The sequence below is a fragment of the Athene noctua genome, unplaced genomic scaffold, assembly GCF_965140245.1.
Source record: "Athene noctua unplaced genomic scaffold, bAthNoc1.hap1.1 HAP1_HAP1_scaffold_50, whole genome shotgun sequence".
Classification (NCBI taxonomy): Eukaryota; Metazoa; Chordata; class Aves; order Strigiformes; family Strigidae; genus Athene; species Athene noctua.
Genome location: NW_027437544.1, coordinates 378,443 through 396,235, shown reverse-complemented (window position 1 = coordinate 396,235; position 17,793 = coordinate 378,443). Strand labels below are relative to the sequence as shown.

The 17,793-nt window shown below is 51.6% G+C and overlaps 1 protein-coding gene across 1 annotated transcript in view; it reads right to left on the bottom strand.

Moving 5' to 3' along the window:
- The window catches only part of LOC141954987 (hydrocephalus-inducing protein homolog), a 96,353-nt gene that overhangs the window by 41,059 nt on the left and 37,501 nt on the right, over positions 1-17,793 (bottom strand). The window contains 7 exon segments of the mRNA XM_074895065.1: positions 354-489; positions 1,740-1,840; positions 2,649-2,884; positions 4,839-4,906; positions 9,131-9,354; positions 11,319-11,437; positions 15,866-15,965. Of these exon segments, the coding sequence (XP_074751166.1) occupies positions 354-489; positions 1,740-1,840; positions 2,649-2,884; positions 4,839-4,906; positions 9,131-9,354; positions 11,319-11,437; positions 15,866-15,965 (984 nt within the window).

Sequence of the window (17,793 nt, the reverse complement as noted above, 5' to 3'; positions counted from 1 at the left end):
GTATGGGCTTAGCATCCTCAGAGGGTCCAAAACCTGCTGCACCCACAAACACCCACTCCTGTGCTGGCAGCCTCCTTGCAGAAGCTTTTCACAACCCTCTAAGTTCTCCTGCATGAAAGCACCCCAAAGACTAGAATATAAACTGCTTCCTAAAAAGTTTAAACTGCTTCCTGACGTTTATATTCAGGTAGGTTCCTGTTTAAGTGCTTCCTGAAGTTTATATTCAGGTAGCTTCCTTTTCTCAGCAACCTTTAGGTTTCAATATAAACCAGCAAGGCCTTATCCAAAACCCTTTTTTTCCCTAATAAACCCTTGGTAACGTCTGAGGGCAGGAGGCGGATGCAATGCCAAACCTGAGGAAGAACCCTGTAGCAGCCTGGGAGATCGCCGTCATTCACAAGGGTCAGCATCTGCTGGTAAGGGTATTTTAGAGAGCACCGTCCGAACATCATGACAGGGTTGAGCACTCGCAGCGCAGGAACCACGCATCTAGGCAAAGAGAGGACCGAAAGGGAATTAGAGATACGAGAGAATGTGGAGTTCGTTTACGCCCCAAGTAGCGTGAAACAGAGCATAGCACATTTGTCAAATAGACACTTAATACCCCTACAGCGATAAATGGCCTTTAACTGCTTCTGACTCCACCACCGCCTGTAAAGCTGGGGCAAACCCCGGCACTCGGCCTCGCAGAGGCTGCCAGGTGCCCGGGCAGCGCACGGTGCCCTGTGCCAGAGCTCCCTGATCAGCTCTGCCCGCTCTTTGTCCCAGGAGGCTTGCAAGGACCCTCCCAACAGTCCCGGCAAGGCGTGAGCTCTGGGGCAGCCTTCCCCCCGAGTGCTCACCAAGGCTCAAAGGGCACAAGACCCCAGTGTCTCAGTGAGAACGACTGCCTCCTCTCCCACACCGCTGTTGCCCTGCCTGAGAACTCAGCCCTTTGCCCCGCGATGGAGGGCACAAGCCACCCCCTGCCTCAGGCAGTGGGGGATCACCCTCTCCCAGCTCCTGCACCCCACGGCGCCGTGCACTCTCTGTCCCCATTTGCACTTGTTTTACAAAACTGCAGCCCAGGCACTGACTGGATGACTCTGCCTGGGAGAGGGAACAGCACAGTGAACTCATCCCTCTTGGAATTAAACCGACACCCACCGCAGCACAACAGGGCTGAATCTGGCGGCAGCAAGAACAACTTTTGGCTTAAGTCTGAGAACATTAATGCTCAAAAGAACCAGAGGGAAGCAGAGAAACCTGAGCTCACCTTCCACATCAAGGACTATTTTCCCCTTCATAAGATCTTGCTTTGAGCTTCCCCTCACCAGTCCTGCCATAAGCCCCTTTCCCCTTCCCATGCGCCTTCGTTAAGTGACCCAGACACCAGCTCTAGCAGGCTGCTCGCTGCGGCCCAAATGGATGTTGTGTTTTGGCTGCAACCCAGCACAAGTCCGCCACTTGCAGGAAGGAGGAAAGATGGCCCTTTGGAAATTTGTTACACCTCAAGCACCAAAACCCAGGCCAATAATGAATAGAATGACTGTTCCCTTTAGAAAAAGGCTCAGGGCCACGCCTGTCCGTGGAGCGCAGGTGCTGCTTTCAGAACACTGCCCATCTCACATCTAGCTGGGCAGAACTACGTCATTAAGCAACACTTGTCACTGGGAGATGGAGCCAGCAAACCACGTGCAAGGCAGCGTGGTGCTGGATGCACGAGGAGAGACGACGAGCTGCAAGGAAAGCGCCGATACCTGGCTGTGAGGAGCAGCGCCGACACCGCCCTGCCAACACCGCACACGTCCACCACCAGAGCCAGCTCGTAGCTCTGCAGAGTGTTGGAGCACAGGGTGACCTGGTGGAAGAGAAGAGCATCGAACACTTCATCACTCCCAAAAGCCACCGTCCACCTGTGCTGTCCTCTGGTTCTCGTTCCACGGGCAGGAAAGGGAGGATTTTGCCCTAACTCTTCTGCTGGTCCACAGACAGAGCACAGTTGCTGGGAGTAACAAAAGTCTTGTGACAAATCTGCGTTGTTAAATACACCTTGCGCTTACCAGGGCACATGTAACCACGATTAGATTAATGCTCTACTCCCCACTGTATTAAAATTAAAGGACTAATTTTTAATCTCAACTACAACAGCATAAATGCAGAGGCAATCTGTTGAATTCAACAGATTCAGCTTTACACTGGGAAGCTGAGGGCAAAATGCAGCCCAGCAGGTGCTGTCAGTTCATGGCTGCCAGAGATTTTTCCGTCCCCACTGGAGATCACGGCAGTGAATACAACTCATTCTGCTCATCAGGAGGGGATAAATAAGACCGGGAAGAAAAGCAAAGTGCTTTATACAATGACATCTCTCTTTTTAACAGCCACCTTCTGTCCTCACCCTTCCTTCGCCCACTTTAAATCAAAGAAACTGCTCCAAGCAGCTCTCAGAAACAGATGAATGGCTTCTGCACTTGACCATACGGGACATGATCTTCAGCTGACCATTCTGGGAACAAAGCAGTGGTCCTCCAGAAAAGCCCCAGAGTAACCCAGCTAACAAAAGCCCCACACCAGTGCAGATATCCCCCCCGCGTTACGCTCAGAGCTAGCGGTGCTAAAGCCCTCCCATCCCTCAGTGAAGCTCCAGCTCCACCCGCTTCTTCCCATACCTGGATATCCAGGAATCCCAGGGGGCGGATGGTCCCTCTGCGGGGCTTTATGCTGAATTCTCTTGGCCTGAGTTGACGCTGGGCTCCCTTTCTCTGGAGTAGGCGAGTGTTTTCTGTGATCTGAGCAAGACTGCTGACACTGGGCTCTCCCAAGCCGTCCCCAGGAATGCGAAGGTTGAAGGTGAGGGGCACCAAGGAGTTGTTGGTGAGGCGACATGACAAGGTGTGAGGAAAGCCTAGGAAAATAACACAAATATGAATTTATGCACCAACTGTCCCGTGATTCCTGATGTGAATAGCCTGTTACGATAAAACCGGGCTTGGAGTTTAGCTCTTTTCAATCTGAAGTACAGCTAACTGAGAAGTTACGCCAGGAATTAATTGTCACTTAAGCTCCCTTTTACGCTGATCGCAGAGATTGCTTCCTTGGAAATGGCCACTCTTGGCGATGCTGAACCCCAGAAGTTTCTCTCTCTCTAGCTGTGAGGAGCTCTCTCGCCTGCCCCCAAACCTGCACCAATTAGTTCTCACTTACAAGTGTCCATCCAGATAGACCATTTATTCTCAAAATTCAATGCCCTGTTGACTCTGGGAACACTCCCACAGTTTTCAGTATATAAAAGCAGGGTATTGTCATCGAGGAGAAGCTGCAGTAAAAGGAGGGAAGGATGAAACTGGGAACAACAGCATGACGCAAAGCACTCTAACGCAGTTTCTCGAGGCAGGACCCTTAAGGCATCTCCTGCCTGGGGCTACCAGACTGAGCACGTGACAACTCATGGCCCCGCACTGGAGGCAAACCTGATGCTTGCTCAGAAATCAGCAGGAGCCATGTTCCACCCCACCTAACAAACGGGACACGGCTTCCACACCGGACACTGCCCCGCACAGGTCGGCATCACTTGAGCTGTGATACTCGCCTTCCCTCATGGAAAAGCAGTGACACAGCCACACCTGGGGGGGTGTTCTGCAGAGACAGGACATCAGCCCACAGCCTGCTCTGGCCTGGACATCTGGCTCGGCTGGCCAGCTCTGCGAGAAGGAGACATCTCCCGTGGCCTGCTCACCAAGCGTCGTTTGAATACAGACGGGGAGGAAAACCAACTGCAGCCACAGCGGGGGGGTTCTCCATGTCCAACCACAGTGACCACTGCCCACCTCCAGCAGTTACTCCAGCAGGGAGGCAGGAGGGGCACAAAAAGGACAAACACAGACTTCACAGTTCCAAATGAGACCAAAGTCGCCAGATGCAGGTCAACAGTCAGCAGCACAATACAATAGCTGCCTTCAGCTGAAAAGCCCTTATTAATGAAATTACATTAGGGAGGATGAATCTCCTGTTACATCTCCACATTTCTGTCTGGTGTGTTTCTTCTTGTTTTATTCAAAAGGAAATAAAGAAGTAGCAGAGTGGTGATGAAGGGAGGGGAGAAGCAGCTCAGGAAAGGCAATGAGTCTTCTTAAAAAGTCCATGAACAGCATGAAAACACAGAGGCATCCTGGGCACAGAATGATAATGGCCCTTCAATCAATCCACAATGGATTTCACATTTAAACTGTCGATCATCTCAGTCAAAAGCCTTTTGTGAGCCTGAGATGGAGAACCAGAAGCTGCATTTCAACGGGGACGCTCTGGATGCTCAGCCCCAGGCTCTGTCAGCAGAGCTGGGCCTGTGGTGGGGAAGGAGGAGCCCGTGGTCCGAGGACATCAGTGCCTGATTCAGAGCTACTGCTTGGGCATGTTACCTGGTGGGTGACAACGAGGGGCCCTCACAGCGCTAATTAACATCTGGCACTAAAGGTCAGGGGGGTAAATGGTATCCCTGCCTTGCAACAGGAACATTGACCCAGAGCAGCTACAGGCCAGTATGTGCCTTAAACTCCCTTCTGCTGCAGTCCCGTCCCCTGGGCCCTCTGGGACAAGGACTTTCACAGTCATTCTGCTGTCAAGGATTGAGAGGTTGGGGCTGAACAGACTACAAGGACACCAAAAAATACTGACTTTCTATCCCTTTGGTCCTACTGATCTCACGATGGCACAGGACTGCCTCAGCAACCAGCAGCCCTGGCTTTAACACCCTGAAGGCTGCTATGGAGGAGCACAAGTGACAGATGGTCTTATGTTAAAATGCTCCATTTTGGTAATTCCCAGAGCTCTCAACCCGTGGACCAAGCCCAGGGCACACTCACCGAAGGAGACATCACCGAAGTGGAGGGCAGGGACGTCGAAATGAAAAGTCGGTCCGATGACGCAGCCCCTGCAAGGACAAAGACAGGCAGAGGAGATGTTGGCTCGGTTAGAGAGAATGGCAAAGCGCTCAGCTTTCCGTACCGCTCGGGTGGGTAAAAGCTGCTCTCAGAACCACGGTGGGTTTCAAATCAACCTGTCACCCCCGTGCTCAGCACAGCACCCATGTGGACAGCAGGCACCCAAAGCAAAGTGGTCAGCACCCGACAGCTGCTGCTGAGGCTCAGGGCACCGCGGCAGGGTGTGCCCCCAGGCTGCCGCTGGCCCCAGGAAGGTCCCGGAACAAGCGATGGCTCTGTGCCTCGGTTTCCCCACCCGGCATGTGATGGACAGAGGTGTCCACACAAAAGGGGACTCACTGTAACGAGCCTTCCCAGCCACGGGTTCCCTGCTTTGGTATTTCTTAGCTGGAACTGGTGTTTCCACAGAGTATATGAACACCTTTCTCAGAAGACCTGATGCGCACAATCATTACACATGCAGGACACATGAATCCAGGGGAGCCCCAAACATCCACTGAGAAGAGCAGCAACAGTTCTACGCAGAGGACAGTTCGATCTTGGAGGGAAGTATCAGCTTGTCACCAGTGCACCAGCTGACACACCCAAGGGCACCACCTCGCCCGTCCCTCAACTCAGCAGACAGGCTCCAAACTCCAAAACTCACTCACATCCACTGAAATCCGTACTCGAAGCTGCACAACAAACATTGACTTCATGGTTGATGACAATCAATGCCAGCTCTGCCTCAGTTAAAAATCAAGGGCCACAGTGAACAGTGCCTTCTCATTTTACTCACAGGACTGCCACTGTCATTATCCACAGGTTCTGCACATGAACAGACCCCAGCAGCCCGCGGGAGGGACCTGCGTCCATCCCTGCTGTCCCATTTCCAGCATCCCTTTCCAAACACCAAGGAAACAAGCATCCAGCACCTCCTAAGGTTGGTTTCCATGTAACGAGTAATCACCTATGGTCTTGACACCTTCTGACCGCATAGTCAAAGAGCACTCAAAAACTGACTTTCAGGAGTTTCAATCCAACGCTACTTCTAGATTCTTGCAGTTGAATCAGCTCCTAAGAATAAGCCTGGTACCAAACCCCTGCTGATGGCGAAGTTCCCTCTCCAGGGACCTCACATAACCAGACTTGACCTCCCAAGCTCTAACAGCTTACTCCAGATGGAGCAAAGGGAGCAGATATGCTTTCCATCACAGCATTTGCCAGGAGACGATGGAAAAATACCTCCAAACCAGCCACGACTGGGGATGACATAAGGAAACTGCCAAGGATGAGCCTTGCCAGGCGAGTGGGGAAATGACTGCCCCTTCTCCTGAGTGCACCGAATCTGTGCTCTGGGAAGTTAAACTGGAATGACTGCCCAGAAGGCTCAGGCAAGGAGCCAGCCCAGAGCTGGTAACAGTACAGCTTGCAAGAGAAGGGGGGAATAGGCAGTGGTTTTGACAACAACTGTGTTTTACAGTAGCATTAGGTAACGCATGTGTGAAGGGAGATCAGGGTCCTGGCAGAGCAGGAAGAATAACAACACAAGGTGGGAATGGAACTGCTTGAACTCTCATCCCCGTTCCTTCCTTTGCATCCCAGTGCCCCACCAGCCAGCTTTCCTCTGTTCGAAAGAACCAGAAGCTTTTCTCCATGGAGGATGAAATCCAGTGCACAAAACCTTCCGAAGAGGGAGGCTCAGCTGGACCTGGTGGGTGGACATCTCAAGGGCATTTGAAAACAAACAGTTTGGGCTGTGGGGTTGGGGAATGACAGAAGGGCTGGAGAGGGATCCTTGAAAAGCAAGACAGAGCTCAAGGAGGCAGATGCCATCTCAGGGAGGAGAGGACTGCAATGGGAATTGCTGCTGAGAGACAGCTGCATGGGAGCAGGCGGGTGTGCTGGGCTGCCATCAGATGGGCTGCATGGGAGCCACCATCCAGGGAGGAGGAGTACAAGGATGGGGAAGAAATGAATAAAAAAGGACCAGCAATCCTCTTTCACTGAGACAGAAGGTCTACACCGAGCCCAGGGGAGTGCTGGCCAAACAGGGCAGAGAGTGGCCACAGAGAAGGGGAGGGCATGATGGGCACTGAGAGTCAGGGCATCACTGGGCAAAAAAGGACCACTTCATTTGGCTGTGGGGAAGCCAAAACACAACCGTCCCTCTGACAGCTCCTTCCTTCCTTCCCCAGGAGCAAGGCCACTGTGAGGCAGAGGCAGCGGGCGCTCTCCAGGCAGTATCCAAGGGATAAATGCATCCTTACCAGCAAAACCTGCCCTTGCTCAAGGAGAAAGCTGCTCATGCAATAACACCCTGTGACCAGTTTGGGGGATGAACAGAGGAGAATAAATTATTTGATTGTGAAATGTTCCCTTTTGATTTCCAAAAAAAAGCAGCACTTTCCCTCCAAACACAAAGCCAATGTAATTCTTTCTCTACTGAGCTCAACAGACCTATTCACCACTCTTCTCTTGCAAAGTAATAACCTTTCTGTTCTTTTTTATCCATTTCCCTCATTTTATTGGTAAAGTCGACCGCAGAGTCCTCCCATTGCTTTACTGCCTTCGTCTAGAGCCTCCCAGCAGCGGCAGCCCAGGAGGCTGGTTGCCGAGGAGGCACAGCCAGCCCCACAGCTCCAGGGCTCCCAGCACCAGCTTTCCTGCCTACACCACGTCATCCCACCAGCCCGCGGTTAAAGACCAGCTGGGACAAGTTTGCATGCTGCTGCGGTCCTGACAAGTGAGCTTTGCCTCTCCTATCATCAGCTTTTTTCCCCCTTCTCCCTTTTGCTTGGTGAGGATTATCTCTTGCCCTGGCACCAGCCGCAGAGCTCCCCGTCTGCCCCGTCAGCACTGCTCTGGCTGCAGAGAGGAGGCACCACCACAGCGCTGGCTGCACAAGAGGACAGCCTGTCCCAACCCATGAGCATGAGAGGTGATGCTGAGGCTGCTGCTGCCCATTTGGGATGGATTATTAACAGAGGATTTTAAAAACACTGCCTCTGGCTGCAGCCACCCAGGCTGGCCCATCCCCAAAGCCCTGCTGGCCGTGCTGTGTGTTCAGGGGGGTGGCCCAGACCAGCTACTGCCCAAAGCTGATGCCATCCCGCTGTCTGACGTGGCCCAAGGGGGAATGAGCTACCTGTAGGAAGGAGTCACTCCAGCTCCTGGGTACCCGGACTGGGCAGCAGGCATCTCCACACCTTTCCTGTACAGCCTCCAGGCAAACTGTTTTCCAGCACAGGTAGTCACTTAAAGCCCCGGGGCTCTCACACAGACACGTGTTGGAACCTGCTGCTGCCAAATTCTGTGCAAACAGCGTCCTGCAAAGTCACAGAGCCACCCGCCCAAACCATGAAGGCAAAGCTGCTTCCCAGAGGAACCCAAGACTTTGAAAGATAAACGGGCACAGGAGGCATGGTCACAGGTGGCAGCAGCTCGAGGGAGCTGATCCTGCCCCTCTGCTCCACTCTGGTGAGACCCCCCTGCAGGGCTGTGTCCAGCTCTGGGCTCCTCAGCACACGGAAGACATGGACCTGTTGGAGCGGGCCCAGAGGAAGCCACCAGAGGGATCAGAGGGATGGCACGCCTTTCCTGCGAGGACAGGCCCAGAGAGTTGGGGTTGTTCAGCCTGGAGAAGGCTCCGGGGAGACCTTACTGTGGCCTTCCAGTACTTCAGGGGGGCTGGTAAGAAAGATTTTGACTGGGTTTTTAGTAGGGCCTGTCACGATAGGACAAGGGGTAATGGTTTCAAACTTAAAGAGGGAAGATTCAGACTAGATACAAAGGAAAAAATTTTTTACAGTGAGGGTGGTAAGACACTGGCACAGGGTGCCCAGAGCAGTGGTAGATGCCCCATCCCTGGAAACATCCAAGGTCAGCCTGGACGGGGCTCTGAACAACCTGATCGAGATGATGATGTCCCTGCGCATTGCAGAGGCGTTGGACTAAATGATCTTTAAAGGTCCCTTCCAACACAAACTATTCTACAATTCTACGATTTCCTCTCGCAGATAATTACGCTTCATTTGCTGCTGCAACTGCAATGTTCAGACTGGAGTCAAGGTTAAAGAGCCTTGACTCTTAGCGTGAGGATGCTAGGATCCAAGCCAAGACTAAGACCTTAGACAACACCTTTTTTTCTCTGTTTCATCCTAAAATGAGGTAGGTGGGAGATGATTACCCAACAGCTACAGATGCATACACCAAGCTCCTATAACCCTCCTCACCTGATCGTCAAGGTCACAGGCTCAGGGGATCCAGTCACACTGAAGCTGAATTCTTCTGTGAACTTCCCCAGGACGGTGGAACTGAAGGAGATCCGGACGACCTGGAGCCCGTCTGGAGAAATGATGCCCTCCTGGGGGAGGAAGGTGAAGCAGGAGCCCAGAGCTGTAGCTGGAGGGACCAAGTTGAAGGCAGCGTCGATGGCTCCTTTGTTAAACAGGACCACCTGCAGCAGCAAGAAAGCAAAAGGGAAATACATAAGGAATCTTCCTTTCTTACAGAAGGCTGATTTGTTTTCTGATTAACCAATTAACATCTGTAAAATGCAGAAGATGCTGTGTCCTTCTGCTTGGCAGAAGCCAAACAAAATGCAACAGGACAAGCTCTGCCTTTGGGTTTTTCATGCAAAGCAGTGACAGCTTCATAGACACAGTCACTCGGGGTTTATTCCACTGACACAGAGCAGCCCACTTCGACTTGCAGCGCAGAGGAGCCGCTCAGCATCACCAAGGCGATTCAGACCTGTCCCTAAGAGCAACGAAGGGCACTTGCAGCTTTACTAGTGAATCATCACACAGCTGATTCTGCTCCCGACGAGTTCGATCCTGCCGAGGGCACAACACATTGCAGCCAACAAGTTTACTGCATGGAGAAGACACCTCAGGGCAGCACTATCACCAACTTCAGAAGCACTCCCCAGCTCTCCTACGGTATGTCATTTAGGATTCTTATTTTGTCTTTAATGGGAGACTTTCTTAGTCTTTGCTCAGACAGACGTGTCAGGAAAGGATGAGCGTGCGGTGCACAGCAGCTCCGTCTACTCCAAAGAATTTCTCTTTCCTAAACATTCACAGCCACCACCTAAGACTTTACCACTATCAGAATAAACTACAAATTTAAAACTAAGCCGTATTTTGTTGAACACTCGAGAGATCTACTGCCTCAAACAAGTGACATAATCCCGCAGCACTTGTTGAGATTCAGCTCTTCTCACGTTGGGCGAGCAATGCCCACAGCTGCTGCCAGTCACCGACACACCCACCCAAAGCAAAGCAGTAAAGTTTCTGATTGCTGCAGGGTCAAATCCTGCCATTTCCATGGAATTAACTATCTGCTTCGGATTTCTTTTCCCTAAGTTTTGTCCTTGTAAAACCTGGTAGAAAAATTGAGACAGAAGCATTTTTTAATTTTGCAGCTGCTGTTAAAGATATTCACGTATTCAAGCTCTGCAAGGCTAACCTGGAAACTACTCTCTCCTCTCACGTCTTTTACACCTCAGTTACAAATTGCACTCAGGGATCCTGTGCTGAGCTGAGGTTTACCTTCAGTCAGCACAGCACTAGCAGTATCATCTACTCAGTCACATTTTCTCAAGTAATGAAAATAATAAAAAGATAATCAATAAAGTATCACCATTAAAAATGCATAGAGAGCACAATATTTTGGTAAGAAAACACCTTAATGCATCCTTCCCTGCCCAGTCAAGCTTTTGAAAGTATTGCCTCATTTCCTACCTCTTTCAGTTGCCCTATCTCATTTTTTTGCAGAAGACACCATTGGCAGGGGAGGCAAATACGTAGAAAGTTCCTTTGCCTCATCTCCAGAAATGCTTTGCTCTTCATAGAGATGCAGCAAATCTTCATGAAGAGTGGCGAGAGACTGGTCAGCAAGGGGAAGCACCCCCAGTTCCGCGGCCAGACCCAGCTCTGAGCCAGAGGCTGGACAGATTTCCTCCAGCTCCCAGGACCGGCAGCACGCACTGACCCGAAAGCTGGCTGCAATGGCCTGGAGCTCAAACTCAGTACATTTGTTCCAGCTGCTTTTTAACAGCCCGAGTACAAAGGTGCATTGCATCCAGGGCTGAAACAAAAACCTCTGAATATTTATCTTTTTGTCCCAGTGTTGCTTTCATCTGTCAAGGGGGTATTTTTTCACATGAAGCCTCCCAGCTGATCCCCAAGGAAGGTTGCCAAAAAGCACGGATTAAGACTTCACAAACAGCATAGGCACCTTTCAGATCCCATCAGAAGTATCCAGAATCTGGGAAAGCCCCCAGACTTGACTAGTATGTCAAACAGTCCCTGCTGACAATGACCCGAGTTGCCAGAAATCCCACAGGCCCACGAGGCTCACTGCTGCCCCGGGAGCCATCACAATCCCCCCCAGCCCCTCAGAATCCCGACTACTCACCTCATAGCTGTGGTTTAATCCAACAAACACCTTCCCAATGTCCAGCCGCTCACAGCTGAAGCGGAGCCGAGGCCCTACGCCTTCCCCTGTGATGCGCAGGGGCAGCCTGGTCTCGCGGCCTGCGGAGAGATTTCCACTTCAGTACAGTAATTGCCTCTGCTATCCCGGACTGTCCAGGCTGCCTCAGTGCTCCTCCCTGACTCTGGGCTGGATGGGAACAGCTCTAGGTGCTCCAGGAGGAGACACAGGACTCTTCCCTGCCCTCAGGAGATATGCCTTGGGGCTGGCTTCTAATTTCTAACCAACCCCTCGGGCTGGTTTCTCATTTAGCCATCAGCTAGCGATGCTGAGTTTAAAACACAATCTGAATTTCTTCCCGTGTTCTTAGATGAGCTCTGAAATCCATTCAGTGAAGGCACAAAGCTCATGAAACAGAACTGAAGATCTGCCATCTGTACTGATGCAATCGGAGACAAGAGCACAGGAGCCGACAAGTACGAGCCCAGGCAAGGCGAAGCTCCCTGCTAACGGCGCTGTGCACGTCTGAGAGCTGCCTAGAGCAGGCAGAGCATCCCAGCACTGACACACAGCTCCGTGCCCGGGGCTCCAGGGCTCACCTCCTGCAGCGGCACCTAAATACGACAGGGCTTTGTGATCTCCAGAGAGCAGCACTTGCCTGTGCCCACCGTGATACCGAGAGCTCAGCTTTGTAAAGACACCTTACCTGAGGCATGCTGAACAGGTATGGAAAACCTCACTGCTGAGGTCAGAGAAGCCATGAACATACTGCTGATACACACAGCCCTTGCTGCAAAGGGAACCGAGACGGCAAGGCTTATAGCTAAACTCCAAGATGATAATTTTCTTCCAAAAGAAGATGCTAAGATGACAGGGTGGGATCCTGCAGTCCGAAGGCTGTTCTGAACCACTGCAGCAGCCTCAAGTGCCTGAACCCTGGCTCCAATTTGGGCTTGGGTCTCCCTGCCATCCCATCCTACTCTGCACAGAAAGCAAGTAGCACAAGGGGAAAAGAAAGGCCCAGAAGTTGTATCTAACCTTCAGTGTAGCTTTTGTGCAGAAATATTCCTCTCTCCTTTTGTGTAATGCTCACCATTCATTAAAAATTAGGGACTGAAGGTTGATTTTTTTTATTTTTTTTTTTTAATCTGCTGCATAGTTGTTCCAGAATGTCCAAAACTACTTCCTATTGCAAAGAGCAGCCCAGGTGGGACAACACAGTGACTCGATCACAACTTGAAAAAACTCTCCCTGGGAACAGCCCTTTCAGTGATTGCTGACTTTCTGATCTTGCAACCATGGAATGAGGACCTTTGATAATGTCCAAGCCAGAAAGGAAGAGCGTGGGAGCTTTTGTCGAATTCAACATTTTTCAAGTGGTTCCAGACAAAGCCCAGCTGACAGCAGAGATGACAGGTTGCACAGCTCAGGCATTAATTGGAAGGCTGTGTATTTCTATTTCCCAGACACCATAAGAGAGGCGGTACTGGGTGCTACCTGTCAGAAGATCACTCCACCTTGCATCACATGTGGCTTGATTTTCATTAAAAACTCTAGGTCTAAATAATCAAAGCTCTTAGGTAATGGCAAAGATTTCCAAGTGACAAGCTTTTGTCCATGATCATGCTGAGACACACACTCCCTGGCCACTGCAATCAAAAAATCAGTGGCGGTTCTTCCCCTTCCGCAGCAGGCCCTCACCCTCTCCAGGTGGTCTCTGGAAACCATCCTTTCTTCTACCCCTACGCTGAACTTAAAACTTTAGGAAATCCCAGAAATGTTGCTCTTCCTCCTTCCAGGTGAACCGCAGAGCGGGCTTTTCCCAAAGGAGGAGGAGCAGACTCAACTGCAGGCAGCATTCAGGAGAGCTGAGAGGGAAAAAGAGAGAGTATGTCCTCCTGCTCCCTGGGGCTTCCAGGAGCATCCAGCCTTTGCCCAAGGCCTGGCTACAGCTGGGCTGTGGCCCTGGGACGCTCCCACCGGAACACGTCCCCGAGCACACAGGCCAAGGGCATGGAGGGGCTACAGCCTTGTCCTCAGTCCCAAACCCACCCCTGGTGCTGTGGAGCGAGCACTGGGATCTCAGCAGGAATAACGCAGCGGCGGGTCACAAGGTGCACAGGGTGGCGCTGCTGCCTCGCTTCCAAATAAATAGGGGTCTAGGTGGCCCAACAGCACGGGGCTCTGCTGCCAAAGTCCTTAACTTCTGCTGCTTTCTGACACTCAGTTGCTTGCTCACAGACTGTCCCCGTCCCTTGTGACTGGTTTTGAACACGATTCTCATCTGACCACATCAATAGTGTTACATGATGCAGGACAGTTCTGTCACAAGCTAAGGGACTGATCATCACGTGGGATTCTGCTGCTCCCTGCAGGAGTGGCTTAAGAAAGGGTCTTGCAAGGTGTAACCCAGTTCAGTTCTGTGTGCAGACAAACCTAAAACTGAATTTTAGGTGTCTGAGCCCCCACCATGTGCTTCCTTCCAGCACTCAAGAGCCACAGCTTTATTTGCATGAATAACTAAGAAAGTTCATTTTGAGATTCAATATTTGACGAGGGCAAATTTCAAACCACTTCTTAACTGCCAGCTTGGCAAGTTGCACAGTGCTGATTAGTTCTGTAAATCACTGCATGCAGAAGCATCTGCTTGGCAATTCAAGGAGGCACCTCCAAAAAAGTGGAGGCCAGCAAAGCCCCTTTCCAGAGGGGCATGAGATCCAGCTGCACAACTCATGGGGCTGCACTGGGAAAAGCTCCCAAGCGTTCCCAGCAAGGGACACACACCCTCTGCAAACCATCCTCCAAAGGCGTTGTGACTGGCATGCCAGTGCATGAGGAAGGCAGTCACGCTTCTTAGAGGAATCAAGAAGCAAAGGTAACTGACTCTCTAGTTAAAGATCACTGTTCTCTTCTTTAAACTCTCCTTGCACTCAGGGACCTTGACTCTGGGACAGTTTCCACCCCGATAATACAGGGGGTCAGCTCTGGTTAGTAAGGGAGGGGGCTAGGTGCATCATTTCAATGACCTCCTTGAGGTTCTCTTCCAAGGAGCCAGTGGGGGAGTTCAGTTCTCCCAAGGGTCCATCAGGACCTTTTCAAGAGCAGGCTTCTCTTTCTAAACAGATCATTTGCTCATCTCTGTTTCCTGTAACTCTCAGACCAGCTCAAGGGTTGCATGTAAGTAGTCTTCCTATTTCTCTGCAACAAAAACGCTCTCCTGGCACAACCCCTGGAGATGCCTGCAGCAAAATGATGGACACCCCCATCACAAGAGCAAAAATCCCAGAGCCAGAAGCACAGCACTGAGCGAGGAATCCCTCAGGCGCAACTTTTTAAATCGATCCTTTCCTTCCACAGCTCTAGCAGCTGCAGCTGGGAGGCAGGAAGACACTTTGTGAACACAAGCCCTGGGTAATGACTGTAGGGGGCATTTGCCAAGTAAACCCTGCACAATTACAGTATAAATAAAAAGCTGTTTTGTGACATTTGTATCCCCCAGCTTAGGGCAGTAAGTAAAGCGACAAAGCAGCTGGGTTAGTGACTTCAGCACACTCCAGAACAGGCGCCTGGCTGCTGGAGGACCACGGGCCTCACACCTCTTCCTCTCAGACGGGGAAAAACCATCACGTTCCCTGGAAGGAAGCCTGACAGCGCTCTCCCAGTCTTGAAAAACACCTTAAGCAGCACCACGCAGAGACAGAGAGGAAGGATGAGGTGACCCGAACCCCGCAGCCTGCTGCAGGCACTCCCTGCCCCGTGCTAGCACAGCAAGGCCATCACCTCTCCCAGGGCACAGAAGGTGCAGCTCACGTGGGCCAGAGATAACTGCTCCCAGCAAAAGACGCGATGGCACTTCTGTCAGACAGGATGAGCATAAAGCTTGCCTAGCAGACTGCTCGGACTCTGATTTCCAGGGAGGGCGCTCACCCCGCTGAGCACAGCAAGCCCTGCGCAGCGTACCCGGAGGCACCACAGACTCAGAGCCACAAGGTGACAATTCTCACGTGCTGGCCAGAGGTGTCCTTCTGCAGACAGCCCGCGCTCAGCAGGGCTCAGCCACCCAAGGTCTGGCAGTGTCGGGGTAGTGAGAGGGGATCCAGGCTCTGGAAGCACATTTGTAACTCAGCTCCTACCGCCTCAGGAGTCTGATGATGCATCCGTGTAATAAAGACTCCTCCTGGAGGCAAATGGTCTACAGGGACGTGGTGCTCGCCCACTGAAGCTTAGCTCTGGAGCTCTTTGGCCTCTACAGGCACCTGGCAGCAGAGCAAATGCTGGCAAACTCACGGCATGAGAACTTATCCCTTCACTGCCTTGGTTGTTCTGGGATCAGTGATCCAGGCTTGTAGCCACACATCCTGAGGGCTGGCCTTGGACAGGAGACCGCCTGGAAACCGCAGGGGCAGTGGGCACGTGCCAGCACCCTGCTGACCACTGACCCTTCCTACCAACTAGACGAGAACCGAGGGGGCTGCAAGACTACTTGTGCCTCCACGGTGGGGAACAGAAGCAGGAGAAAGGAGCCGTACCTGAGATGTCGCAGTAGACCGTTTGTTGATAGACTCTGGCTTCTCGGGGTCTAAAGATCACGTTAACTTCAGCTGAAGAATTTGGCCAGATATCTCCCTCCTGAAACAGAAGAAGACAGCAAACCACTTAGCTTCAAATGTCACATTTCTTGTTTTCAACCACAGCCCTGTAGCCTTTATGTAGAGCATCAGTGAAGAGCAGGGAACAAGCAACACTTATCAACAAAATTTAGGGGGGTTTGGAAGCAGCTTCAAAAGAACTTTCTAAGTCTCTTACCTTTACTGGCATCTGGTAGAGGCATTTTGTTAAATTAGGGCTATAATGAAGCCACCAAACTGGCTCACGCTCCAGTGAATCCAGTAGGATTTCTCCAGAGATGCCAGCCAGTTTAAGAAAAAGGTCCCTCTCGCCTCCAAACCTTCCCATGTATCTCTGTAGCACTATGGCTACATGACGACTTTTACTCAGGTCAGGAGAGATTTAACAAATCAAAGAGAATTTCCCATTCTTAGTTACAAAGGTGCTGCCTCTTATACCCTTCACCTGTACACGCCCCTAAGTATTTAACGTACTGCGGTGAGTGGGGCACGCAGCACCAAGCAGAACGAGCCCTCCTGCCTGGGGATAGAAGAAGAACAGGCTCCTGCCCGCTGGCGGCTGCTTCTGCCCCGAGCCGTGAGCAGCCAGCCAGCACGCAGGCTCCTCCAGCTGACGGATGATCTGGGAAAGGAGTTGAGAGACAGATGCACCCTGTTTCTCTCTGCGAGGTGCACACGCTCCTGTGTCCCTGAACACAGGCTCAGAGAAGAAGAGATGGGATTTGCTTACAGCTCCACACCTCTTTCAACCAACAGGCTCTTTTCCGTGTCATGCTCTTGCTCAGGGATTTAAGTCTGGGCCATGCTACCAGTGTGTCTGCAGCTCTCTGCTGCTTCCTCGGGGTCTTCTCTCTCTGCTTCTCGCCCAGAGAGTCCTGGCACTGGCGCTCAGTCCCAGGGAGCCTTGTCGCACAGTTTTGGAGGCATGCCTGGGTTCTAAAGGCTCTCACTTCTTGCAAGTGAGACACCACTTACATCCCCTGAACCCCTAGCATTACCAATGTTCCTTGTGTGTTTGTTGACATAAATAGAGGCACCTCTGACAACTGTGATAACACTCGACAAAGGAAGGAAAATATCAGCTTATAGAAGGAGACGAACAGAGTTCTTTTTCTATCAGCAAAGCGAGGCTTTGATTCTGCATGCTGCTGGGTATCCTCGCTGCTTTGTCCAGAAGAGCCTTGAACGGAGTGGAGCCTCTGGCACTCCTGCAGCATAAATATTAAGTAACTATAATACTTCCCATCGAATTAGCCCTTATAGCTCAAAGGACAGCCCCCACAACAATGGAAGAGCTATGACATGGTGAGTTATTGGGCTGCAGCTGCAAAGAATTCCCTAAGGCACAGCCTGCTCAGAGTCAACAGAACAGAGGGAAGAACTGTGAAATAACTCACAGAAAATACTGTGAGTTATTTCTCCTGGGAAATTAAAATGGGCTGTTGAAGAGGTTCCTTGCATTCCTGCGACCCCACAGGGGAAAAAAGAACTGCTGCTTGGAAGGAAATGCTTCATTACCCACCCTTGCAGGCTACTGCTACACGCGTCCGAGCCTCGGGGCACCTCAGGAGCGAGCCCCGTGCCTGGGCGACGTGTTCTCTATAGGAGGGCAGCGGAGTCAGAGCATGGAGAGCCACCGTGGATGGTAACCAGGACAGATGTAAAACTATGCAGTGCTGTGAACATGGTATTGCAACACTTCTGGCTGAAACACTTCTGGCCTCAGACAGGCTGCAACTGGCAGGTGGCATAAAATACAGACGGTGGATGTACGATGGTACAGCACCACCACTCCAGCTGTCCTACCCTGGCTTTGCTACAGCATAAAG